Source organism: Notolepis coatsorum (genome assembly GCF_963971535.1).
Source record: "Notolepis coatsorum genome assembly, chromosome: 13".
Taxonomy (NCBI): Eukaryota; Metazoa; Chordata; class Actinopteri; order Aulopiformes; family Paralepididae; genus Notolepis; species Notolepis coatsorum.
This window is the reverse complement of record NC_140177.1, coordinates 52,439,956-52,467,036: the sequence shown is the minus strand read 5'-3', so window position 1 is coordinate 52,467,036 and position 27,081 is coordinate 52,439,956. Positions and strand designations below refer to the sequence as shown.

The window sequence follows — 27,081 nt, the reverse complement described above, 5'->3', positions numbered from 1 at the left end:
ATATTTCCGACTCTCTGCTGAGCCGACAACTACCTCTCCCAGTGGTATGCGCTTAGAAGGCATTGGCTTGCCATTGGCCCAAAGTTCCCCGCGAAACTGACGTCACTCACAATTTCGCGCCAGATCCACTGCAGTCTGACGTGTCTTCCTGAACAGTAGGTAAAAGTAGTTACAATTCCGTTTGTAAAAGTGGTTTTATTTGCGATTTTCATATTGCCATAGCTGCAAGTAGTACACATAATACGCACACTGTATCTTAAATATGCATTGTATGATTTGCACGTGTATTTTTTGTTGACTGACGTTACATACTGCATACTGGCTATTGTTTGCCAACAGACGCATGCTATCATAGCAAGTGTCTCGCTAGCTGCCTTGTGTTTTTCTTAATTTGTCTGATCCGTTTCATTTGTAGAACCTCTGACTACAATGTCTTCTCCAATGTCAACTCCTGGCGGTCGTAAGCGTGACAGGCCAGACAATCCATCCACTCGTAAGTAACCCAACAGTTAATTTTAGTAAAAACATCTAACACCGTCGTCATGTTCTTGATGAATTGAAAATGGAGGACCCTTATGTAAACCAGACAAGTATTTTTCTGGTCTTCATCCTCTTAGCAGTTGTTGTATTTGGCTGTACTATATTGTACCCATTCTGCAATCTGTTAATAAAGTTTTCAATCAATCTTTTGTCTGAATGAATGAACGAAAACTTTAACAGATTGCAGAATGGGTACAATACAGTACGGCTCAATACACACAATTGTTAAGGGGATGCAGACCAGAGAAAGACGTTTGCCTTGTTTACATCAGGGTCCCCCATTTTCAATTCATAGTGACATTTATGACATACACAACATACATGACATCATGACATTTATGGCATAGGGACATGCATGACATACAGGTATATAGTACTGTTACATTTGTGACATACGATATGCAAATATACAGTACTGTTACCCATAGATCTTAACAGAGAATATATACATATGGGGAGGAGACTGTACATTAGCAGGGGGTCTAATGTTAGGATTGGTCAAAACATTTCTCGTTGTGTACATCCTGTGTCAAATTCATCATTGAATGATTATGCCTTAATATTTACGACACGTTAACGGTTAGATTGATTCAATACAGTACGGCTCAATACAAACAACTGCTTAAAGAGGATGCAGACCAGAAAAAGACTTTCGTCTTGTTTACATCAGGGTCCTCCATTTTCAATTAATCAAGACATTTGTGACATACAAATATACAGTACTGTGTGAGAAAAAGAGATAATAAATAAATATATACATCCGTAAATGTACGTTGGACATTTACCGGCCAGTTTCTAATTGTAGCCACCTGTAGGTGCTCTTTGAGAGCAGTTTTGAAGGAGGGTAGGGATTCACATTCTTTTATGGCTGTGGGTAGGGCGTTACACATTATTGTGGCATAATTGCTAAACGTGTTTAGTCCCTTGTTTTATAATATAGATAACAACATTAGTCCCTTGTTTTATAATATATAAATAACATTTGTCCATTGCGAATCGATGTGACTTTTGGCTGTAAACACCACTGTGTCTCTCCTATGTAACCTTAGCTGGGAGCGAGGGACCCATCTCTCCTCCCTCCCAGCGGCGCAGAGGCCAGGACTCTTCAGACGGGAACCTGTTTCCGATGCCAACATCTCCGGCCACGGACCTGCTCAGCCCCGCAGCGCCCCAGGATGCATCTCTGTTCTCCAGCCCACGCCACTCGGGTACAAAAGCCTCACCGCTTGCCAATGTCTTGTTTTCATGCCAAGGACCCATCATATTGGACTGCAGGGTTATAGACATATATAAAGGCACCATAGCCATTCATGTTATGAGTGGGCGTGCTGCTTGTGACAAGATGGCTGCCGGTAAACTACGCTGGAGACTCCGCCTTGCGCCATCTAGTTATATTTATCTATGTGCAGGGTGATGGAAGTGTGATGCAGTCAAACGGAACTGGAATCAAATGTAAAATGGCATTTTTAAATTGACATGCTCAAATATTTTTTGGGTAATCTCGACTTCATATTAACTTCAAAATTGTGTTATGATTCACAATATACAAAAAGAAAAACACGATGCATAAATATTATATATTATCCAGTCCTAGGATCGCTAGATTATCCTCTGATGTGACTATAAAATAAACACTTAAGTTCCCCTTGTTATTGGCAAAGTCTATGATAAATATGAGTGTGAATGTGTGTCTCTCTTCCAGTCCTTCCTGGCAGCGAGGTGGACATGAGTTCTCCCCTGATGTACGGGACCCCCAGCTCCCGGGTGGAGGGAACCCCACGCAGTGGTGTGCGCGGCACCCCAGCCAGACAGCGGCCTGACCTGGGCTCCATCAGGAAGGCCCCCCAGGTGGACCTGCACTCTGAGCCGGTCAGTGGAAAGACTTTAATATTTCATATCTGTTGCATTGTGTTTGAGTGGTCAGTTGAATAGTCTAAAGGTGCTATAGATAACTTTTTTGTGTATAATCTTATTTTTTTTGGTATGTATTTATTTTGATAAATAATACATCCACATAGCTTTTAGAAAATGTGCCAAATAAAATAAATTACATGCTGGCCCTCTGGTGTGAGATCTAGTGGTTGAATGTTATCTATAGCAACTTAAATCAACATCTGAAGCCTTGCCATTCCTCTATAAAATGACTGCAATAATGCCCAGATGTTTAAAAAAATATATACTGTATATGTTTGCTTGGTTAATTGTGACACCAGAGAAATGAATAGGGGTTAGATCATAGGCGGCGAGTGAGCTGGACATTAGGGTAGGCTATCGATAGGATAGGACTGGAGCGGATAGGGTGACCAGATGCAAAAAGTCCAAAAGCAGGACAACAGTAAGATTTTGGTGGGACAAAGTGGGACATATAGATAATGTAAATTTTTTTATTAGAATAACTCGTCTTCACCAAATAGATGAAGGTTAAATCAAAATAAATACAAATTAAATACAGAATTATATCTCTCCACATTCATCTTGGCACTGGCAGCCGGCTTGTTACCACCTAACATCTGTTTTAAATATTCAAACTTTATCACTTGACAGTAATGTCTTGTGTTTTATTTTTAATTTTTTTGCTTCGAAAAGAGGGACATCCTCTATGTGGGACGCAGTCTCAAATGGTGGGACAGTACAACCAAAAGGGGACACCTGGTCACCCTAGGAGCGGAGCGCCCAAAAATGTCCTTTTCCTTTTTTGCTTGCACGCAAACGGTGCTGTCCAGGTTCTGATTTCATACAATACACACACCCACTAGGCTACTACAGCGAGCCCCACTAATTTCATATAGTGCAAATTAATTGTTCAAATGAAGACATCCAATATGATTAGCCATAAATTAATTGTTCAAATGAAGACATCCAATATGATTAGCCATTGTCTTACCTTAATGCAACAAAAAAATTCGACGTTTCGCGGATCAATGATCTTTTCTGCTTTAAGTTTGTCTGTGCGATCACTTTCAATGTGAAGCTGCTTTGAAAACAATGTACATAGTAGCTCTAAAAAGTTTCCACGATTTGATTAACTCTGACTCAGTCTCATCATGCCCTCGTAGAGCAAGCCCTTGGCCTCAGGTGATCCAGGCGGCATGTAACTTGGAATGGAGTTGAATGAATGAATGAATGAATGAGAACTTTATTTAACAGATTGCAGAATGGGTACAATACAGTACGGCTCAATACATACAATTGTTAAGGGGATGCAGACCTGAGAAAGACGTTTGTCTTGTTTCCATCAGTTCCAGGTCTTGGCAGCTCTCACAGAGAGGGCTGATTTGCTAAATGTACTTGTCCTTAATGGAACAGCCAAGTCACCTGGTACAACAGTTCTGGTGAACCTGGAGGTGAAAAATCGGAAAGTGGGGGTGGGGCTAGACCATGGAGGATTTTGAAGACCAGACTGGCATCGGTTAGTTTGATGATGCGGCGTGATTGGTTACTGCCTGCAGTCTGGAATGTTAAACGGCCACCACACCTACTGCCATTGACACCTTGGTTGGTCGACCCTTGCGTATTGTCACCACTGGGCTGCAGCAGCCCACACACACACAATATCGTAGCCTAGGCTGCCTATAATAATGCGCAGACTGGGGCTGCTGGTTTGGGTCGGCATAGCCTCGCCTGGCCTGGCCATAGAAGGACCAGCCCCCGTATCTGTATTTGCTCTTTCAGTTACAATATCAAAACAATATAAAACAAAAGTATAGTGATAGAAATATGAAGGACATGGTAAATAATTGAAACTGCAAAATCTTGCCTAACTTGTTAACGCTTCATCTCCAGCCCACTGCCGATGGCGCCGTGACGAGCGAGCAGGCGGCCGGCCAGAGACTCGTCATCTGGGGGACGGATGTCAACGTCGGGACCTGCAAGGAGAAGTTCCAGGTGTGGAAGAAGTAGTCCTTCTAGCCATCAACGTCATTTTTAAGAAAAACCTGTTTTTCGAACACAAGTCCTGATATTGTCTGTTGATTTCTGCCCACAGAGGTTTCTGCAGAGGTTCATCGACCCCACCTCCACCGAGGATGAGAACACTGGTCTGGATCTGAACGAGCCTCTCTACATGCAGAAGCTGGAAGAGGTGATGTATTATGTAGCTGTTCTTGTGTTGTACTACTGCATTGTGTAGACTCGTTTGAACTATTGTTGGGAGGTTCTATAGGTTCTGAAACTGTATACTAATATGTAATAACTTTAATGAAATAGTTTTATTGTCTCAACCTTTGTACTCGAGAACTGTTGTCAGTCACATTAGCAGCAATAACTTCACCATGACATGGTATCTCTCTCTAGCCAACCGGCATGGTTTATTCACATTGTACACATGAATTGCTCTTTCTAAGAGCTAGAGTGCAGAGAGAGAGAGAGGAAGGGGTAGAACATTCCCTTATATGAAGTGCATGACTAGGGATGGGTACCGAATTATCTACTTTTAAGGGTACTGACAGAAACACGTCGGTACTACCGTGTATCGATTCACGTGAGATCCAACGGTGCCAATTTTCGGTAATGCACAAAAAATAATTTCCGATTCTGTTCTGTTTACCACAAAACCGCACGTTAACGTCAACGACACGTGCACAATACACGCTTAAGGTAAGGGCTGCTACCACATAGTAGTACTTGGTGGTATCCGCGGTAATATCCCTGAGAGCGAATTGAGCTTCAGCTTGTGCAAACCAAGCGTTAGCACTCTGTTCCCAAAACTCTGGCAGCTTGAGTGAAACTGCATTCGGTGATCTGCGTTCTGTTGGTCAGTTGACATGTTCGATATAATCTCTGAAATATGTCCAAGAGAAAATCAGGGTCGCCAATGTAGGAATGCGGTAATAATAGCACAGACGGAGTCGCTTTCCGATGCAAAACAAACTGATTTATTACGCACTCTACTGTCGCACTAACAACGCATTCATTCCACTTTCACTTGTCTCTAAGCTACGTCATCTCCCGCTAAGAGTCACGGGAGATGTAGTATTATAACAGTCCTTCCATGTAGGCTAGAACGCTGTGAATTATGACTCGGTAGCCACTTCAATATCTCATATAATTTTTATTCAACCTGGGCGGCTACGTGGCGTAGTGGGCAAGGCACTCGCCACGAAATGCTGGAGACGCTGGGCTCGTCAGTTCGAGCCCAGCGCTCCACATTTGCTTTCAGTTTAGCTGGTCGTCCGTACTAATACACATTGGCCGTATTAGGGGGTGGGAAACTGATGGGTGGGGATCGGGCGTTGTGGACAGCGACTCCTACAGGTCGGTTGGTGCGCCTGCGCAGTAGAATCAGGAAGTGTCGGGGGCAGCGTGAGCCTCCCACGCGTTACTCCTCGCCACTGAGAGATCGAGCTGCGCAGGTGAAAAGATGCGACTGCTGTTACCTCAAGTACCGGAGGGGACTTGTGCTATGTATGACTTAGTCCACATTGCAGCCGGCTTGTGGGAGGCAAGAAACAGCGTCCGTGACAGGGGAGGGTTGAATTGGATGATACGAAATTGGGATGGGAGAAAATATAGAAAATGGGAAAAAAAGTGGATAATTTTTTTTTTTTTTATTCAACCTCTTTATTTACAGTTACAACCCTGGCCTATATTTTATTTCATAATTAATTATATTATAATTAGAAGAGGGACCAGATGCCAATGCTGGCCAACTTGGTAAAGAAATATCTGTGTGCAGGCCTCCTCTACACCCTCAGAGCGGGTCTTCTCCACAGCGGGGGACACTGAGTGTGGAGCGGGCTCGGCTCTTACCAGAGAGAGTGGACATGTTAATCTTTCTGAAAAAGAACTGCTCGAATACTCTATCATCAGCAGAGTAGTTCATTGCTGCTAGATTATTTGTTTTGTTTAATCAGTTGTAAAATACTTTAATTAATTTATTTAAATATATAGATGTGTATTTCTTTTCTAAATAAATAATAATAACTTTGTATACCACCTTTCATACAGGGGATTGCAGTTCAAAGTGCTTTAAATCAGTAAGATGTAAATAATAATAATAATACATTATTTATTAAGTTTGGCATTTTTTTTTTTACAACTCAGGTAGGTAGATTGCATTTTTAGAGACTAAAGTACCGAAAAAGGGTACAGTTGGGTATCGATTGACAGGTACCGGTATCGGTTCAAATGTGAAAGGTACCCAACCCTATGCATAATGTCATCTCTTTAGACCACGTCTCATCCTGCCCACAGCGCCCTCTCGTCGTGGACAAGTACAGTGCAGTTACATGCAAACATACATCAATACTTAACGTATACTTAACAAGAACCATCTAACTCCATTTTGACATTTCTTTGGACATTCCATGTATTTGCAGTCGTGAAGTAAATCCAAATTACTCTGGAATGTGATATATCGCATGAAAAATACTCAACCACTATGACTATGGTCTTTAACTATGAATGAACACAACACTCCCAACTTACCATCTTTACACAATAAAGTTTTGAAAACGCAATTCTTCTGAACCTAAAACTGAGTCATGTGGTTCTCCAGCCGGGGTACTCGAGGTTGATGGTTCTCTTGCCTGGTTCTCCAGCCGGGGTACTCGAGGTTGATGGTTCTCTTCTTGCCTGGTTCTCCAGCCGGGGTACTCGAGGTTGATGGTTCTCTTTTTGCCTTTGCAGATCAGTGTTGTCGGGGACCCCGTGCTGAACGTGAACTGCGGGCAGGTGCAGTCCTTCGACGCCGAACTGTACAGGCAACTCATCTGCTACCCACAGGTAATGTCCTTTCATTATTCGTTTGGGGTTTCCTCTACCGTAAGCATTACTGTGCACCCCCCCCCCCCCCCCCCCCCCCCCCCCCCCACTAATCAGCATCCAGGGTTCGCACATGGTCCTTGAAGTGCTTAACACTTTGAGTGCCACTCACGGCTTTTCTCGGGTTTACGCCCCGACCGTTGAATGCCATGGTCACGAGTATTCTCGGGTATTTTATTTTTTTATTAGCGATCTGAAATCATATTTCATCACGCAAGCCTACCGTTGGAGATTCAGGGACCGCCGGCGCTCAGATGTGAAAAAAGCGCCCCCTATCGTCTCCCAGATGGTAAATCACCCTTTTGGAATGGACTCAATGAAAGTGAATGGGAGAACGGATTTCTGACTCCACATTTTACTTCTCACTGATGCAGCCGGGGTCTACCAGAGTTCATTCTCGAGCCTCTGAGCCACGGCGAATATGGGTTATACTGTACACACGATGGATCAATACATTTATCGATTTTTTTCGAATGGTGATCGGAAATTGGAATAAACCATTTGGATACCATCTGACCTCACGTAAGGAATCTGTTATCAGTGTTAGGATAATCAGACTCGTTTTCACGGATATATAAGCGTTTATGTAATATGGCTGTTTTGACTGTAAAAGCCATGAGGAAATAAGAGCAGCGACATATACTATCGATCATCTAGCGTTTATTTGAAAACAATTCATAAATAGGCCGACAAATGACAACGTTCTGGAATATTCCAGTAAAAGGCGATTATCATAGGCATGGGTTGTTTTTCCCCGGAAAACGGGTCATTTTCAAAATGCTATCAAACGGAAATTAAGCGATAAAAATACAATCTGCCTTGCCAATGTTGACTGGAAAATGAGTCTTTGATAAGCGACGGGCAGATTAGACACATAGCCATAATTTAAAACATAGATTAGGCGATATTAACGTTAACATTGGCCGTGGATGGTGGCATTCAACGGGGTAAAAAGGAAAACACGGCCGGCACTGAAAGTGTTAAAGTGCTTGATTTTTTTTAACCAAAAAAAGTCGAGGCCTGGAATTCCTTGAAAATAGCCCATTTTTAACAAGGTGCTTAAAAAGTCCTTGAAATTAAAATCAACCATTCGCATTGAAAGTTTTGTTCATCCATGATCAAATTGTTTAAAGCCATAAATATTGGATCAAATAATTATTTCTATAAAAACAGCATTTAAAACTGAATTGTATCCTTTTTAAATGCCCTTTTTAAAAGGAAAAGTACCTGAAAGTCCTTGAATTTCATTTTGCAATGTCTGTGGGAACCCTGAGCATCACCCCTCGATGGAGACACTTGCGGTGGAGTTTTTGATGCGCCCACCTTTAGAAAATTTCTAGGGGAAACATTGACTTAATAATCAATGAATGGCTAGTTCACCCCCCCCCCACCCACACATCGTTTCACTGCAGTGTCTCTTAACACTTTCAGTGCCAGCAGGGGGCGCACGATTTAGTGCTTGAATGCCCACCATCCACTTCAATGTTAGTGTTAATAACGCCTAATCTATGTTTTATGTTTTAAATTATGGCTATGTGTCTAATCTGCCCGTCGCTTATCAATGACTCGTTTTCCAGTCAACATTGTCAAAGCGGATTGTTTTTTTTATCGGTTCATTTTAGTTTTATAGCTTTTTGAAAAGCCCTCGTTTTCAAGGAAAATAAAAAGATTCCATAATAAACGCCCTGTACTGGAATATTCTAGAATACACAAAAACGTTGTAATTTTTCGGCCTATTTATGAATCGTTTTCAAATAAACGCTAGATTATCGATAGTATTATGTGTACGTATGCACGTTATATAGGCGATCTGAAAAATCGATTCTCTGATTTCCTCAAAGCCATCGCCCACACACACACACACACACACACACACACACACACACACACACACACACACACACACACACACACACAAATAGGGCGAACGCTGAGAGCTCGGCGAATACAACTCTGATTATCCCAATACTTGTAAAATAGATTCCTTACCTCAGATCAGATGTTCTCCAAAAAGATCATTCCAATTCCTGATCGCCATTCCAAAAATCAATCGCTTTTATTGATCCAACGCTGGGTGCTCGAAACACATATTCCACGCTATTCTGAGGGACCAGAATTACTGCAATCGGCTCGGTTACATGCCTGAGAAGTAAAATGTGGATTCCGGATTTTTCTTTTCTCATCCATTTTCATTGAGTCCATTCCAAAAGGGTGCATTACCATCTGGGAGTTGATGGGGGGGCACTTTTTTCACATCTGAGCTCCTGATGGGGCTGGTTTCCCAACGAGAGACTCGGTTGATGAAATATGAATTCAGATCGCTAATAAAAAAATAACACGCTAATTGTCGTGGTGGGCATTCAGGGGGCGGGCTGATAACACGTGTTATGTCGTGGTGGGCACTGAAAGAGTTAATGTTTGGCTGATAGAGGTGCCTTGGAGGAGAATGATCAATTCATGTGATTTCTTCATAATACCTCCCCGCAGGAAGTCATTCCAACCTTTGACATGGCCGTCAACGAGCTCTTCTTCGAGCATTTCCCAGACTCTATTTTGGAGCACCAGATCCAAGTCCGGCCCTACAACGCCCTGAAAACCAGGAACATGAGGAGCCTCAACCCCGAGGGTAAGCCTTTCCTGCTAACCCATTGACCACATTCACATGGCGGCGACTTTGCTTTTATGTCATGCTCAGGTTGGGATTCCTTTAAAGGCCCAGCCCATATGTGGGGGGTGACAGTGGCTCAGTCATCTTGTAATTGGAAGGTTCCCGGTTTGACTTGAGCAAGACACTTAACCCCTAATTGCTCCTAATGAGCAGGTTGGCACCTTGCATGGTTGCCTCTGCGGTCTGTGTGTGACTGTGAATGAATGGTTGAATGTGAGGAACAAAATTGTAAAGCGCGCCGTGTTGGATAAAAGCACTATATAAATGCAGCCATTTACCATTCATGTGTTCTTCTGCGCGCCCCCCCCCCCCCCCCCCCGCAGATATAGATCAGCTGATCACCATCAGCGGCATGGTGATCCGAAACTCCCAGCTCATCCCCGAGATGCAGGAGGCCTTCTTCCAGTGCCAGGTGTGCGCCTACAGCACCCGCGTGGAGGTGGATCGCGGGCGCATCTCCGAGCCCGCCGTGTGCCGCAACTGCAACACTACCCACAGCCTGGCGCTCATTCACAACCGCTCGGCTTTCTCCGACAAACAGATGGTGAGACTCAGGGATGGTGGAGGTTGCTCAGAGGGTAGTCTGCCCCCCCCCGCGGAATGACGGGACGTGTTCTTGAAAAAATGATGTTGAGTGGTGCTGATTAGCGCTGTGATGTTTGTTGATGACTCCGTTGGCGTCGTTCCAGGTGGTGCTTGTTAGGCGATTGGACTTGTGTGCTTGTCCATATTGGCGCCAGCTGGACTAATTGCCTTTGCTTATTTATTTATATATATTTCTTTTACTAGATAAAAATCCAAGAGTCTCCTGATGACATGCCTGCTGGTCAGACCCCTCACACCACCATCGTCTACGCCCACAATGACCTGGTGGACAAAGTGCAGCCCGGAGACCGCATCAACATCACCGGTAAGATCAGAAAGAATATTATCGATCAAGAGGTCATCTTTAAAGTTGAGCTTAAACCGCGTTTTGAGAGGATCTAACTTCTGCATTGTGACATACTTCCGAGTTGAAGGAAAAAAAACTGGGTCAAGTCTCCAGAGCATAAAATTCATGATCATTGGTTTGTGTAAGTCTACATAAGCACACGTCACATTTTGTTTTACAGGAAGAAAACATGATTTGATTTATGAACATGAAGAAATGGGTGGGGAGAGGGCAGATTTGAATTAGTCTATTTTGTAAAATAGGTGCACAATATGACCAGGGGAGTGTTAAAAATGGGTTAAAAGGGCATTTTTCAGGGCGGCTGGGTGGCGCAGCGGACATTGCGCTCGTCACCAATGCGAGAGACACCGGGTTTGAATCCGGCTGTCGGCGTTGGCTTGGGCCGGCCGTCATACTGGCTCAATTGGCAGAGTCAGCGGGTGGAAGTCGATGGGTGGTAATCTGGACGTTGTGGACAGCGACTCCTACAGGTCGGTTGGGGGACGTCTGCACAGCAGAGACCGGAAATGGCGGGGGTAGTGTGAGCCTCCCACACGTTACACCTCGTCAATGAGAGTCCGCGCTGGCAGGTGAAAAGATGTGACAGGCTGCCTCCTCGTGTACTGGAGGCAGGGCTTGACATTGGCACCTGCCCACCCACCAGATGCGGGTAGAATTCCCCTGTGGCGTGTACCTCTGTCATTCTACCCGCCACAGTGGCTAGTGGTCTGTCTGTGTGTATGTGTGTGTGTTTAGCGTCTTTTTCTCCCTGGCCATGTGCATTCTAAAAAATAAAAAAATCTCTGCCTTTGATTGGCTATATCACGTTCATTATGCAAAGACCAGCCCTGATCTGCCTCTGATTGGCTGAATGACTGAATAAACAAAAAAGCCATGTGGCGTAGCGTAGATTGCGTTTGTCACCAACGCCGGAGATGCTGGGTTCGCGTGTTCGAATCCAGCTCCCGGCGTTGTCACCAGCTTGGCTGGCCATTCACACTAATACAATTGGCAGTATTAGAGGGTGGGAAAGCTGGCGGGTGGGTCCTGGGCGTTGTGGACAGCGACCCCTACAGTTCGGTCGGGGTGCCTGCTCAGCGAGGGTAGGATCTGGTGAGAGGTAGTGCGGCCTCCCACACGTTACACTCTCCCAGTGAGAATCTGCGCGGCCAGGCTGGCTGCCGGCAGGCTGCACATGCATCGGAGGATAGCATGTGACAGTCTCCGGCCTCTCGGACCAACAGTAGGGGAAAGTGCGCAAACAACCAGGAAGGGTGGGATGGGAGAAAAATCGGAAAAAGAAGGAGGGGGAAAAGATAATAAATAAAAAAAAAAACCATGTGAAACCTGAAACCTCTCTTCAAAGTTATTTTCACACTGAGTCGCGTCGTCGCCAATACACATAATCAATTTACAGTACTGGCAAGTATTTTCATATCTTAACCAGCGTTGCAACTTGCAAGACGCTTATAATGAAACGTTCCAGCTGCGACATTGTTCATCAATTGATTCAACCTAGAACCTACGTGCGCTCTCTCCCCCCCCCCCCCCCTCTCTCTGTCTCTCTCTCTCTCTCTCTGATTGAATGAAAACTTTATTAACAGATTGCAGAATGGGTACAGTACAGCTCAATACATACAATTGTTAAGGGGATGCAGACCAGAGAAATACTTTTGTCTTGTTTACATCAGGGTCCCCCATTTTCAATTAATCATAACATATATGACACACACGACATACAGATAGACAGTACTGCTACATCTATACATTTATGACATACCAGATTTGCAAATACAGTACTGTTTGTGATACAAAGTGTCCAGAAAAGAGTGTATATACATTTGACATAGAAACTGTACATTGGAGGTCTCTCATTCATTACGGTGGTGAAAAAAAGTGAGTGGAGCCCATTTTCACATGAACATTTTAATAATCACATTATTTATTACCATTGTTGGGTTATGATCGGCGTGTGTGGGGATTTTTGGCTGGTGAAAATGCTGAGTGGCTAGTGACTTTGGAAAACCACTAGCCACAGTGGCTAGTGAGCCAGAAAGTTAATGTCAAGCCCTGACTGGAGGGGACACGTGATGCAAGGCTTCTATCCTCCCTACAACCGACCAGTGGGGGGCATATGCGAGCAACGTTCAAGACAGGGGAGGGGAGAATTGGAAACGGCGAAATTGGGATGGGAGAAAAAAATTTAAAATTAGGAGAAAAAGTGGATAAAAAAAAAGGGGCATTTTTCATTTCAGCTCAGCCTATTCTTTTAAATTAACAAGGCAATTTAATTAACCTCCCAATTGCCCCCCCCCTCCACAGGTGTCTACAGAGCGGTCCCCATGCGCGTGAATCCCCGCCAGGGCAACGTGAAGTCCGTGTACAAGACTCACATCGACGCCATCCACTTCCGCAAGACGGACGAGAAGCGGCTGCACGGTCTGGGCGACGGCGCTGAGCAGAAGCTGTTCACCGAGGAGCGCGTGCAGACCCTGAGGGAACTGGCAGGCAAACCGGACGTATATGAACGCCTCTCCTCTGCCCTGGCGCCCAGTATCTATGAACACGAGGACATCAAAAAGGTGCGTCTCATGTAGGGTTGTCGATTGTATTTTTCCTGAATAATGATGCTTATCTGGTAAGCACAACATTTAAAGACGTACTCCTGCCTGTGGGGAAACAATTGTACAGTTTCAATTAAACTCCCATTAGTCGACAAAGCCCTGTGACTACAGACCCGACTACAAATGTCTGTAGGCCAGAACATCCCTGGTATCATGGCAGTGATGGGGTTTGCTGTTCGCGTGCAATTAGGGTTTCCCCGAAATTATTTTATAATTCAGTATTTGTTCAGTGCATACTGTAGGTATTCAAATCTCAATTCAGTATTTGGATGCTTTGTTTTTATAATAAAATATTTTCTTATTTTGCAGATCAAAACTAGCCTAGTTTACCCTCATTGTCTGTATGTTGTCAAATTAAATGTGAATACATTATCAATATGCTCTCAAAATATATCTCCTTTTTTAAAAAAGATCTACTGAATGACTAGTTTGAAATGTCAATACAAACATTGTCAATGCAAAGACCCTATGTTTACTGGTATAAGCAATCCCTGCTTATTACAGACGTGCTCATATCTTCAGGATATATATTTTGAACTACAACGATGAACATGCTTAACATTGTGGTTCATTATGAAACGTTAATATTGTTATTAGCCGTTTATGAGACTCCTTGGGAACACAAAGCTTGTGAAATGGCATTTGGACCAGCTCTACTGGCAGTTTATAGTCCTAGCTTCCCATATATCATTCTAGTCTAATTTGCTTTGCCTCTAGCAGCTACCATACCAAGTCCACAAGATGGCTACTTTTAAAAACTCCCACAATACTCACTGAACTAGGAAAGACTGCTATTTCTCACTTCGCACCTTGGGCATGGAATGGCCTACAATACCATATCCACTTAGATACCCTGGTCTCTCTTGGCAAATTTAAATCTTAACTCTTTTACAAGAAGAATGTCGCTGCTCTCTGTAGTCAGGTCCCCACTGCAAAATTACTGTATTACACTCTGTCATACACTTTTACTATCATGTAGGATATTCTGTTTTATGGGATGTATTGTATATTATTATATAGACATACTCTTATTGTGTGATGTACAGTATCACACATTTTATTGCTGTGTGATGTATCGCACATTTTATTGCCGTTATCTTGGCCAGGTCTCCCTTGCAAAAGAGATCTTGTACAGTATCTCAATGGGACTTCCTGGTAAAAAAAAAAATGTATATTAGAATATATTATTGTTGCAAAGATCCTGACTGGGATCAAAATGTTGCCGTTAAAAGATTTTGGGGAGCAATGGAAAAAGGGTGTTTCAACCCCCATTTCTCTTGACTTGGGTGTCTGTGTTTTTATGTGACTTATAAATGTGTCTCTCCGCCCTCCTCCTGCTCCAGGGCATCTTGCTGCAGCTGTTCGGTGGCACCAGGAAGGACTTCAGCCAGACGGGCCGGGGCAACTTCCGCGCAGAGGTGAACATCCTGCTCTGTGGAGACCCCGGCACCAGCAAGTCCCAGCTGCTGCAGTACGTGTTCAACCTGGTGCCCAGGGGCCAGTACACGTCGGGGAAAGGCTCCAGCGCTGTGGGTCTCACCGCCTACGTGATGAAGGACCCCGAAACCAGGCAGCTGGTCCTACAGACCGGGGCGCTGGTGCTGAGCGACAATGGCATCTGTTGCATTGATGAATTTGACAAGATGAGTGACAGCACGCGCTCGGTGCTGCACGAGGTGATGGAGCAGCAGACCCTCTCCATTGCCAAGGTAAGCTTGGCAGGTCTTAGGAATGTACAGGCGTTGACATGCAAATGTACGGGCATATGGGGAGCAGTGGAAGCGGGTTCTATCGAGGTGTGTTGTCACAAGTGCAAATGATTTGGATAATGCCGCTCACTGTGCGATTCCTCTCATCGGCAGGCTGGAATCATTTGCCAACTGAACGCTCGCACCTCCATCTTGGCTGCAGCCAACCCTGTGGAATCTCAATGGAACCCCAAGAAGACCACCATCGAAAATATCCAGCTACCTCACACACTGCTGTCAAGGTGAGTCCGTCAAGCAAATGACGCTGAACATCTACAGTATGTGACACTATGTTGATGATACTTGGTTAGGACAGTTTTTCCTCTTGTGGTTTTGTTACTCGAGATGGTTTCCTCCAGCCACTTGAACCCAAGTCCGCCCCTTGAACCCTGGCTGTTGTTAGTATTACCACAGACTCTGTATCAAAGCCTGGCTGGTATCCCTTAGTATTACCACAGACCCTGTATTAAAGCCTGGCTGGTATCCCTTGGTATTAACACAGACCCTGTATCAAAGCCTGGCTGGTATCCCTTGGTATTAACACGGATGCTGTATCAAAGCCTGGCTGGTATCCCTTAGCACAGACGCTGTATCAAAGCCTGGCTGGTATCCCTTAGTATTAACACAGATGCTGTATCAAAGCCTGGCTGGTATCCCTTGGTATTACCACAGACGCTGTATCAAAGCCTGGCTGGTATCCCTTGGTATTAACACAGATGCTGTATCAAAGCCTGGCTGGTATCCCTTAGTATTACCACAGACGCTGTATCAAAGCCTGGCTGGTATCCCTTGGTATTACCACAGACGCTGTATCAAAGCCTGGCTGGTATCCCTTAGTATTACCACAGACGCTGTATCAAAGCCTGGCTGGTATCCCTTGGTATTACCACAGACGCTGTATCAAAGCCTGGCTGGTATCCCTTAGTATTACCACAGACGCTGTATCAAAGCCTGGCTGGTATCCCTTAGTATTACCACATACGCTGTATCAAAGCCTGGCTGGTATCCCTTAGTATTACCACAGACGCTGTATCCTAAGCTTTGTTGCTGATGTAACATTTATCTTCATTCCCTCTCCAGATTTGACCTCATCTTCCTGATGTTGGATCCCCAAGATGAGGCCTATGACCGCAGGCTGGCGCACCACTTGGTGGCGCTGTACTACCAGAGTGAGGAGCAGATCAAGGAGGAGTTCATGGACATGGCTGTGCTGAAGGACTACATTGCTTATGCAAGAACATACATCCAGCCAAGACTGAACGAGGAAGCAGGCCAGGCTCTCATTGAGGTACATCTACTTGAAGTCTTTTGGTTTTGAGCTGCTGTTCGCACAAGGGATACAATGGTTAACCAAGTACAATCGGTACTCTGCACACATTTGAACCGAGTACATCGATAACATTCAATAAAACTGAAGCATCAAAACAAAGTGTGTGCATGACTGTTCAACCCAAATGAATCCCTGGGCACTTTCTGCAAATGTGGAAATGATCAAATTGAAATGTCAACAAATCTGCCGGAGTGTCTACAAACCTATTACGGTTTCAGATTGAATAACCCGCTAACGAGAGACCCCTTAACGACAGCTGACCGTGTGGTTGTATTTGTTCCCAGGCCTATGTGGACATGAGGAAGATAGGCAGCGGCCGTGGCATGGTGTCGGCCTACCCCCGACAGCTGGAGTCCCTCATCCGCCTGGCAGAGGCCCACGCCAAGGTGCGCTTCTCTGACAAGGTGGAAACCATTGATGTGGAGGAGGCCAAGAGGCTGCACCGGGAGGCACTCAAACAGTCCGCCACGGACCCCAGGACTGGATTTGTGGACATCTCTATTCTCACAACAGGTACGCCAAGTCGGGACTTGGACCAATATCAGATTTTTTTTTTTTTTTTTTTTACTACAATTGGAAGCATTATGGTGTCAGGATTTCCAAAAAGTTACATGGATGTAGCCTAGTCACATTGAAAGAGATTAATCATTTTTAAATGATTGCTAGTAATCCAGACTTTTGGATTGGAATTCCTAAACATGTTACACATTTCTATTAAGTCAGTGTCTTGGATACTGTGGACTAACATTATACAAGGAGGTGAGATGAAGGTCAGTCGTCATATCCTGTGAGAAATTGTGGTATAATGTGCACAGTTAACCTCTTAACGCATTCAGTGCCAGCTATTAGACGCAACCTGCTGTAGCAATGCCAACGCTTTGAAAGATAGGAGTGCGTCACCTTGTTTGTAGAGCTATATCTATATTCTATATTATAGCCATGGATACAATACTATGGTCATTTGACAGTGACTTTCTTCCGGCCAAGATGCAAGAAAGAGAATTTTTCCATGCATACATTTGCGCGTTATTCCGTGGTGAATATAAGTATAATTTCAGAGTGGTCTGGGGTAATTCCCGAAAGGCTGAGTAATAGCCTTATACGTCAATTCTATTATAAGCGTTGCCTGGACACTCTACTATTCTCTAATCAAATCTATGTATTATGTTTCATCATGAATGCATGAAAGGGGGGGTCATTTCTGATTATTTGATTACCAGTAACTGCATTCGTATTGAACACTAAAAACGCTTATCAGACGTCAGATAGTCCTTACCTGTGATCGGGAGTATTCCAAAAATAATATTCCAATTGTTTGATCACCATCTGGTACATCCAATGTCCATTTGGTCCACAGCATAACCAGGGACCGAAACTAGAGCCCGCCGCCCGCCAGGGGCGGTCTGTTTTTACCTTTGGCGCATGACACTTAGAGGGCTGCCCGCCGTGTGGCGTGTAGACGTGTAGTTCATAAGCAGGCCCCTAAAAATATTTGTATGCGAACGGTAAAAATCAATTACGCGCACGCTGTGCGAATACAGATTATAGCCTCTCTCGTCTTTTTTTTCCTCTGCTGCGAGATCGTTAAAAAAACTACAAGTCCCACATTGCACTCAAGCCAACGGTCCAATCACAGTAGAGTGAAGTGACTGGTTTCATGGGAAATAAAGCAAATGACCAATCGGAAGCTCTCATTTTTCTTGTTTACTTCCTGAAACTCCGCGATCAGGGCTCTCGTTTTCCGAGACACCAACTTATTATAGTCTCTCTTACCAATAGCAATAGATTTTAGAACACCTAGATTTATCGATAGCAATAGTAATATAACGTTAATGCAACAAAACGAATGCCTTGCTTTGTTAATCATAACGTTGATGCAGTAGCGTATGTCGGTGTGTTGGCTGTAACGGACATGACAATAACATAACGTGTACACATTAAAATTGCGATAATCTATTCTAACATTTTCAAATCGATGCAGTTGAATTTCCCCCTTAGGATCGATGCATTGTTACACCCCTACACCAAAGTCACTGGCCCACTGTGTATCTGTGTGTATAATAACTTGGCTAGCGTTATCAACAGCAGAGGTGGGCAATGGGTCCAGCTGCAGCACCGGAGTACAAGCGATGTGATGTAATTGGCAGACTCGACTGTCAATCAATGGTCTACCTGACACGCAAACTCAAACAATGTTTCTGTACTGGAGGTGTGATTGATTGATTGATTGAAAACTTTATTAACAGATTGCAGAATGAGTACAGTACAGCTCAATACACACAATTGTTAAGGGGATGCAGACCAGAGAAAGACTTCCGTCTTGTTTACATCAGGGTCCCCCATTTCAATTCATCAGGAAAGTGTACAGTAGGAAAGTGTACAGTATTTCAATAGGCAACCCTGAAAGGATTATTTTTCTAGAAGAGCAACACAGCCAAAACAGACAGTGGAGCTGTTTGCAGATAGCAAGCATTTTGACTTATTGCGTGGTGGTGATGTCTCGCAGATAATACAACTACAAGTATGATTATATAATATATATTTTATTTAAAAAAAAAATTGTATATATAAAATATATATTGGCAGGTAAGAAATATGCTTGGCGGGTAGACTCTTCCCATCTACCCGCCACTGGCCGGTGAGTCAAAAAGTTAATTTCGCTCCCTGGGCATAACCCACCACAACATATGGATCAGGGATATTTGATGCGCTTGACCGCTCGACTGGCCCTACCCAGAAAATTGCACCCGGTGACATTTGATCATTGCACAGGCCAAGATATAAGGTTTTCGAAGGGTGTTCGATACCGCTGTCTAGCTGGATGCGGCCGGTATTGCACTTTGGCGATCTCAGACTCATTCCCTATGTGGTAACACCAAGGTCCCTGGATGAATAATGAATACAAATATCGGAAAAAAAGAAAAAGATCCGGTACTGGACCGCAAATGACATCACGCCATAAATCCATCTCTATCTCAAATATAGCCAAGAGTAAAGACCCTAACCTTGTCAAAACAGCAGTCAAAGTGTGTATTTTCAGCAATACATTTGTTTACCAATGGTTTTAACACTTTCAGTGCCAGCTGTTTTAGTTATCCTTGTACTCAATGGGCCACCGCTGTAAGAGATAGGGATTTTCATTGTGCGTCGCGGTGTTTGCAGGGATATAATTATATTCTATATTATAGCTATGGAGACGATACTATGGCTCATTTGACATTAACTATCCCTCGTTCAACATGTGAAAAAGAATAAATGTTTTCATGTATACGTTCGTGTGTTTATACCGTGGTGAATATTGTATACTTTCAGAGTGATCCTGCCTAATTCCTGGTAATTTATGGAGCGATATGTGAATTCAGCTAAAAGCGTTCGCGTTGCTCGCCTGGACACGCTACTATTTCCAAATCAAAAGTATATAATAGGTTATGTTTCATCATGAATGCATGAAAGGGGGGGCGGATTGTTTTTTGATGCTCTGATCGCCAGTAACTCATTGGCTGGATCGATATGAAATCATTGTAGGATCAAGGTGGAATTGACGTCAGATGGTCCTTACCTTTGATCTGGGTTATTCCAAAAAGAATATTCCAATTGTCTGATTGCGATTTCCAGTATTGATGTCCATCTGGTCCCGGACATAATTTGGCACAATTTATGGATCGAGTGTGCTAGACGCGTTTCAAGTTTCTTTATTAGCCCTTTATCTGCCAGGGATTATTCTGATCTTAAAGGAAAACTCCAACATTTTGGGAAATTAGCTTATTTAACATCTTCCCTGGAGTTAGACAAGAAGATGCATACCTTTTTTGTCTCTGTGCGTGCATTTAGCTTAGGGAACAGTCGCTCTGTTAGCGTAGCTTAGCTTCATCACTGGAAGTGGGGGAGGGTTTGAGCCTGACGTTCCCTACAGTGCCCTACAGTCACGAAATACACTCCAAATACAACTCCAAAACGTTCATGTAAACATGTTGTGACCTGTGTATTCACCACGTGGAGAAATAAAAAATAATTGAATTAGACAATTACGTTTTATAAGCAAATATACTCTGAACTCTTTTTTTGACCAACCACTACTCTATGAGCGCAGCCAGTGATTTCAACGTGACGCTGTGTGTTTACATTCTCATTCATTCAAAAGATCCAAACCGATTGAAGTTTATGGATACCATGACTTGAAATCTTCTTACCTTGATGATTAAAAGCCTCCCCAATTTAGAAAACAGTAATCCAATGGCTGGTATTGTTATATACCGGACGCTCTGAGCTAGGGCTGGGCGATATGACCAAAAACTTTATCGCGATAAAATTATAAAATTATTTTCATATAATTCGATATCGATAATTATCGTCGATATAATGTCTGTCAAGTTTAATTAATTTCTTATGCTGCTGCGAATGTCTCAAGTCGAGTTGATGTCGTCATCAGTCTGCGCACGTTAACAGTAGCCGACAAGCGGAGCATCTCATGACAATAAATATGACACTAAAACTCTTCCGCCACAATATATTGAAACGACGTCCACTGTATACCCCACCCACACTACTTAAACGTGGCCTCAGAATTCAAAACACACACATACTCGGCACGTAAATATATAAAACAACGCCGTGCAAGCTAATTAGCCTAGCTAGCCTGTTGTTTATAAGTGGTGTATTCCATGACAATGTGCTAAATATGACACTAAAATACTCTTCCGCCACAATATATTGAAACGACGTCCACTGTATACCCCACACTACTTAAACGTGGCCTCAGAATTCAAAACACACACATACTCGGCACGTAAATATATAAAACAACGCCGTGCAAGCTAATTAGCCTAGCAAGCCTTGTTGTTGAGTGAGTCCTAGTACCTCTGGGTCTCCTTCCGGATCTCGTTCGCTCTCGGCCATCTCCTTCACTGATTGGTTGTTAGCTGTTGTGCGTATGCACGTCACGTCATCACGTAACGTTGGTTGTTGTTAGTGGGTGTGCTGAGCCGAGGCTGAACGGAGCCAAGCTTGGAAATCGATATATCGAAACTTTGCGACCACATTTCATGTTTATTTCGAGGAAATAATTTATCGCGATAGTTATCGTTATCGTTTTATCGCCCAGCCCTACTCTGAGCTAACCGGAGCTAACACAGACCAGGATCGCAAAGCATATATAATGACTTCCTTTCTGGGGTTGTCAAAATAAAAGAGCGACGTCTATAGCAGCGGAATACGTTTATTTTGTACATTATCTAACGTTAACACGAACCTAAACTAACTTTAGGTTAGTTGTAACGTTAGTTTAGGTTCGTGTTAACTTTAGATAATGTACAAAATAAATGTATTCCGCTGCTATAGACGTCGCTCTTTTATTTTGAAACCCCCCAGAAAGGAGGTCATTGCTCTCGTTATCTGCTTGAGTGTCCGGTTAGCTCCGTTAGCGTGCAGTAGTTAGTAGTATATCAATACCAGCCATTGGATTACTGTTTTCTAAATTGGGGAGGCTTTTAATCATCAAGGTAAGAAGATTTCAAGTCATGGTATCCATAAACTTCAATCGGTTTGGATCTTTTGAATGAATGAGAATGTAAACACACACAGCGTCACGTTGAAATCACTGGCTGCGCTCATAGAGTAGTGGTTGGTCAAAAAAATAGTTCAGAGTATATTTGCTTATAAAACGTAATTGTCTAATTCAATTATTTTTTATTTCTCCACGTGGTGAATACACAGGTCACAACATGTTTACATGAACGTTTTGGAGTTGTATTTGGAGTGTATTTCGTGACTGTAGGGAACGTCAGGCTCAAACCCTCCCCCACTTCCAGTGATGAAGCTAAGCTACGCTAACAGAGCGACTGTTCCCTAAGCTAAATGCACGCACAGAGACAAAAAAGGTATGCATCTTCTTGTCTAACTCCAGGGAAGATGTTAAATAAGCTAATTTCCCAAAATGTTGGAGTTTTCCTTTAATCCCCTCTCTGCCACCACTATAAATCTATGGAGATGTTCCCCTTCTTTGCAGGGCTATAACTTTTTAAATTGTATTGCTAAATTGACATTACTATGGCCCATTCAATGTCAAGTATCTATCGTTTAGGATGTAGCAACGTTCTACTTTTTCATTCACATACCGGTATTCATACTAAAATACGGTCTAAAGTATAAATATGTTTTTATCGTTTTCTGCAGCATTCTGGGGGGTTTATAAGTCCGTGGCCGACGTTAAATCATTTATTTAGTATGGGCGATATATATATCGGAGCAGATTATACGTTTAATAATAATCAAACACGCTGAAACTTACCGCATCTTCCTCTGACCGTTGGGTGGTCGGCGTGGCGCAGAAAGTTCTCGATTATGGGATGTTGATATATGCGATCCATTTCCAGGTTGTATAATAGTATATATGTCCAAATCATGTTGTTTATCGAGTTATTGGCAACTGATCGCTGTCCAGTGTGTCGAGCTAGAGTCCCGCTAACGATAGCGAGTGCCCGGACCGAATATGGATGAGCACCACTTCCGGCGCGTCACTTCCTGTTTGGCCGATCGGCCACCAGATGGCGCTCTTGAACCATTGGAGAGTTGAGAGGAGATCAACAGGAGATCCCAAGTCTCCGTGGGTAAAATATGATTGCCATCACAGATTTTTGAAATATTGATCTCAACGACGCCTTACGGCGTCATTGGCAGATTACGCATGGTGGAGAATGACGTGGAAACTCGTCCTTGACGAATAAAGGGTTAATTGTCATACAGAAAAACAGGATACTTTTGTATGAAATGCTTCTTTCTGTTTTGTTCCTGAGAATGTGCTAGGTAAACATTTATAATTATAATAAGTATAAAATAGAAAGTCAAGTACTTAAACAAGTGTAAACAAGAAGAAAAAAATCAATATACATAATTTACAATATGCAATGCAGAGTAGTTACAATACAATATAAATGGGATGAGGTAGCTTGTGTCCCACCTTGTGGTGGTAAGGTGCGAGGCTTGGCTATGTGCAATGAGTTGCCAATAATATAACATAATATATAAAGTGTTAGTGTCTAAAGTGGGTGCTACAGTGAGTTGTCCATTTAAAGTTGGGTGTGTAGTGTACTGTGTACGTGTGGGTGTGAGTGTGTTTGATGGTTTGTTACATTGTGTTAATTGTCATTGAGCATCCTGATGGCCTGGGGATAGAAGCTCTTTCTGAGTCTCTCTGAGCTTGCCATGAGACTCCGGTATCGCTTGCCTGACCGCAGCAGTTCAAAGAGGCAGTTGTTTGGGTGGCTAGAGTCTTTTATTATTCTCTTGGCCTTATTCTTACAACGCTTGTTGTTATAAATGTCTTGGAGAGTGGGAAGCCCTCTACTTACTTTTTTTGGGATTATCTCCCACAAACCTGAACGTTATTGCCATAAAACAGAATGCAGTTAGTTTCTCTACCTTCTGTGAACGTCTAGAAAAAAACGGCTATGCAATCTGATGAAAAATGGCGGAGAAATTTTCATTATAAAAACGTAACTGTACTTGCAGTAGATTTCATTCACTGTTTGTGAATCATGCCTGGTGATACTAAATCCAGATTGAACTCTGCCATTGGAAAGGGGAGATTTGGCCCGATCCATACATGTGCGACTTGGCCATACTAAGGTAATTTATAGGCCTGATATTCTATAATCATATTTCAAATTGCATTTGTCCAGATGGCAGAATATGGTCTCTACAAAATCTCCTGTTTAATCATCATCCCTTTATTAATTTGCTTCGATTTTGTCTACACGTGATCTCAAGAAGGTGCTGAATGAGCTCAGTTTATAAATGTTTCATGTCTGGTCATTTTTAGCATGGTGTTATTCACCGTAAAGATGAAAAAATAAAATTGATATTCTCCTTTGGTTCATCACAATTTACTCAAGCCTAGTAATAGACACAATATTTCTGACACTGGGAATACATTCCCTGAGATCCATAGATGTCCCTAGAATCAGATACCAAGAACATGCAAATTACCTTGTAGAAGTGGAGCAATCTTCCATTTACTTTGGTATGTATTTTTAGGCGGATTTTCAGAAAATAGGGCTCTGGCTTAAGCAAGGTTAAATAAGGCTACAACTAATTACTATTTTAAAACAATTAATTGGATAAAAGGAAAAAAGGCTAAATTGTATGCTAAACATTATTCTTGTTTTTGTAAAATTGGGGGGGGGACAAAAAAACTATCACGGTTAACACTGCCTTGTCATACAACATTCTCCCATTAGGTGACTCTGCCTCCAAGCTATTAGCCTTGGATTATAAAACAAGTATTGGTGACACTAGGGGCTTATTTTCTCAATACAGGAATGAGTGCTACAGCCCGCAAGCGCAAGGAGGAGGTGGCTCAGGCTCTGAAGAAACTGATCCAGACGAAGGGGAAGACTCCTGCCATGAAATACCAGCAACTGTTTGATGACCTCAGAGGACAGTCTGAAGCTGTAAATACTTTTTTCTTTATTTTGCTAGTCTTGTTTACTGTGTTTTTTACGGTAACTAACAACCATAGTAACAGTGTTCTTACACAGGTCTGGAAAAGTATGGGAAATAAATGTCCAGGTCTTGAAAGGTTTGGGAATTGCACATAAAAGTATGGAAAATATGGGGAAATATTGCTGTTCGGTCCCAATACACAAATAATGCGGTTGTAGGCCCAACTGTCATTTCTTACATTGTGATATTTGTTTTTTAAGAATGGAATGCTATTGCCTAGTCACTGTTGGTGTACATCACATTAAAAACCAACCAAAATCCTCTAAATCTGCCAAGAAAGTTTGATCTGGGGAAAAAGTATGCAATTCTGATATTAAAATTAACCTGTTGTACATTTTGTGGTTATGTTTTCATAAAAGGTTGTAGAATACTTTTGTTTTCCATCTATTTAATACGATCCCTAGGAACAAGAATATAAGGAATACTGTATTTCCTCTAATGAGCTTTCCCCCCCTACTTTCTCCCCTCTCCAGGCCATCACAAAGGACATGTTTGAGGAGGCGCTCAGGGCCTTGGCTGACGAGGATTTCTTGACCGTTACTGGCAAGACTGTTCGTCTACTCGCCTGAGACTGCACCCTGCTTTTTGTAATTGTACAGTTATTGATTTCATACATTTCCCTGTATCAACCACAACCTGTTTCTCTGAAAAAAAGGAAAAGAAAAAAACGAAAGGAGTCGAGATATCTGGATATCATGTTTTTTTTGCAGACTTTGGTCAAACTGACTACACCTGTCCTTGGTGGTGGAGAGTAAATATTTTGGAATTCAATTACTGTATTTGGATCCTTTATTTACTAATAGGGTGACCAAATCCATATGATCCAAATGCAGGGAGGCATGCAGAATTTTGCGGGACAGTAAAATAATACTGAAATATTGTATAATAAATTTATGAAGCATTTGATCTAAATAGAACCATTTAGATGAGCTGATTTATTAAAGCATAGTAGGCTACCTAGGTGACTGCAGACTGCAGTTGAAAGCCGGTGACAAAGGGGGCTCAGTTGCTTTGGAGTTTCAGTGCCACACCACTTTCTCTGCTCCTTAGCCTCTAGACTTGCTGTATTGTCATCATGACTCTAAATTGCTTAGCCTATTTAGTGATGATAAAACGACTGCAGATTTAATTTAAGATTTAGCAGATTTAATTATTCTATGTTTGGCGTTTTATATTTTAATGGTCATGTATGTCTCATGGCATTGCATTAACTATGATCATAGGGTGATAAGTAGGTCAAATAGTCCACATGGCTAAGTGGCAAACTGTAGAACAGAGCATACATTGTAGACTGGTATAAGTTATGTCTTCATAGTGGCATCTCTCTCAAAACATGATTTGGTAAATCCTAGACTAAGGTTTCAGCACCATGGAGAGTGCAGTACAGTGAACCATCTTGACCTTTTGATTCATATGTATTGCTGGATCCCATTGCTTTGAGACTTCTTATGAAGAGCATCTTTATGAAATTATTTTGTCTCGTATTGTTTCGCATGTCTGAGAAAAATGTGGGACTGTCCAGCACAAATCAGGATGTTTGGTCACCCTAGGTATAGCCTACATTCCATATGGTATGCAATCTCCTGATATTTTCCATCCATCCAATAAGTTATGGTAACAGCTTAATTAATCCAATGCGGTTTTCCACTGTCAATTTCAGTTGCCCTGAGAGTAACTCATTTCATGTCGTCTAGCTTTCTACTCCACCTTAGTTACCTCTATGAGATATTTGTAGCCGTTTGATGCATGCCAAGGACCTTGACCTCCTTTATATACTACAGATGGTCCTTCGTCTAAATGAGTACTTGTTAATAGAGGTTAGATTTAAATTGCACTTAATTTGGATACATGAACATTGTGTGTTTGTATCAGCTTGGCTACCTGTTAATAAATTGCTTTATACTTGGTCAAGGGTTGTGCATATTTTCCTTTGCATATTCATACTGTTGTGTGGAAAGATTTAAGTTCATACTAGTTTT

The 27,081-nt window shown here is 42.7% G+C and overlaps 1 protein-coding gene across 2 annotated transcripts; it reads left to right on the top strand.

The window, feature by feature from the left end:
• The first annotated feature begins 116 nt into the window (after nucleotides 1–116).
• Nucleotides 117–27,003, top strand: mcm4 (minichromosome maintenance complex component 4). Of its 2 annotated transcripts, none has more exons than XM_084327330.1 (17): nucleotides 117–155; nucleotides 416–493; nucleotides 1,590–1,748; nucleotides 2,243–2,409; nucleotides 4,324–4,425; nucleotides 4,526–4,621; nucleotides 7,168–7,263; nucleotides 9,790–9,928; nucleotides 10,294–10,514; nucleotides 10,760–10,880; nucleotides 13,224–13,483; nucleotides 14,869–15,234; nucleotides 15,388–15,515; nucleotides 16,354–16,561; nucleotides 16,888–17,116; nucleotides 24,917–25,050; nucleotides 25,576–27,003. In XM_084327330.1, the coding sequence occupies exons 2-17, from the start codon at nucleotides 430–432 to the stop codon at nucleotides 25,669–25,671; spliced, it is 2,586 nt and encodes an 861-aa protein (XP_084183456.1). In that variant the 5' UTR covers nucleotides 117–155; nucleotides 416–429; the 3' UTR covers nucleotides 25,672–27,003. The 2 variants fall into 2 exon arrangements, with proteins under 2 accessions (XP_084183456.1, XP_084183457.1); XM_084327331.1 differs by having other exon boundaries at nucleotides 119–159.
• The last annotated feature ends 78 nt before the right edge of the window (nucleotides 27,004–27,081 follow it).

Coding starts and splice junctions, on each gene's coding strand:
- mcm4 (XM_084327330.1), top strand. CDS start 430: ATGTCTTCTCCAATGTCAACTCCTGGCGGTCGTAAGCGTGACAGGCCA. Junction 10,515..10,759: donor CTTTCTCCGACAAACAGATG/GTGAGACTCAGG, acceptor TTCTTTTACTAG/ATAAAAATCCAAGAGTCTCC. Junction 25,051..25,575: donor TCAGAGGACAGTCTGAAGCT/GTAAATACTTTT, acceptor TCCCCTCTCCAG/GCCATCACAAAGGACATGTT.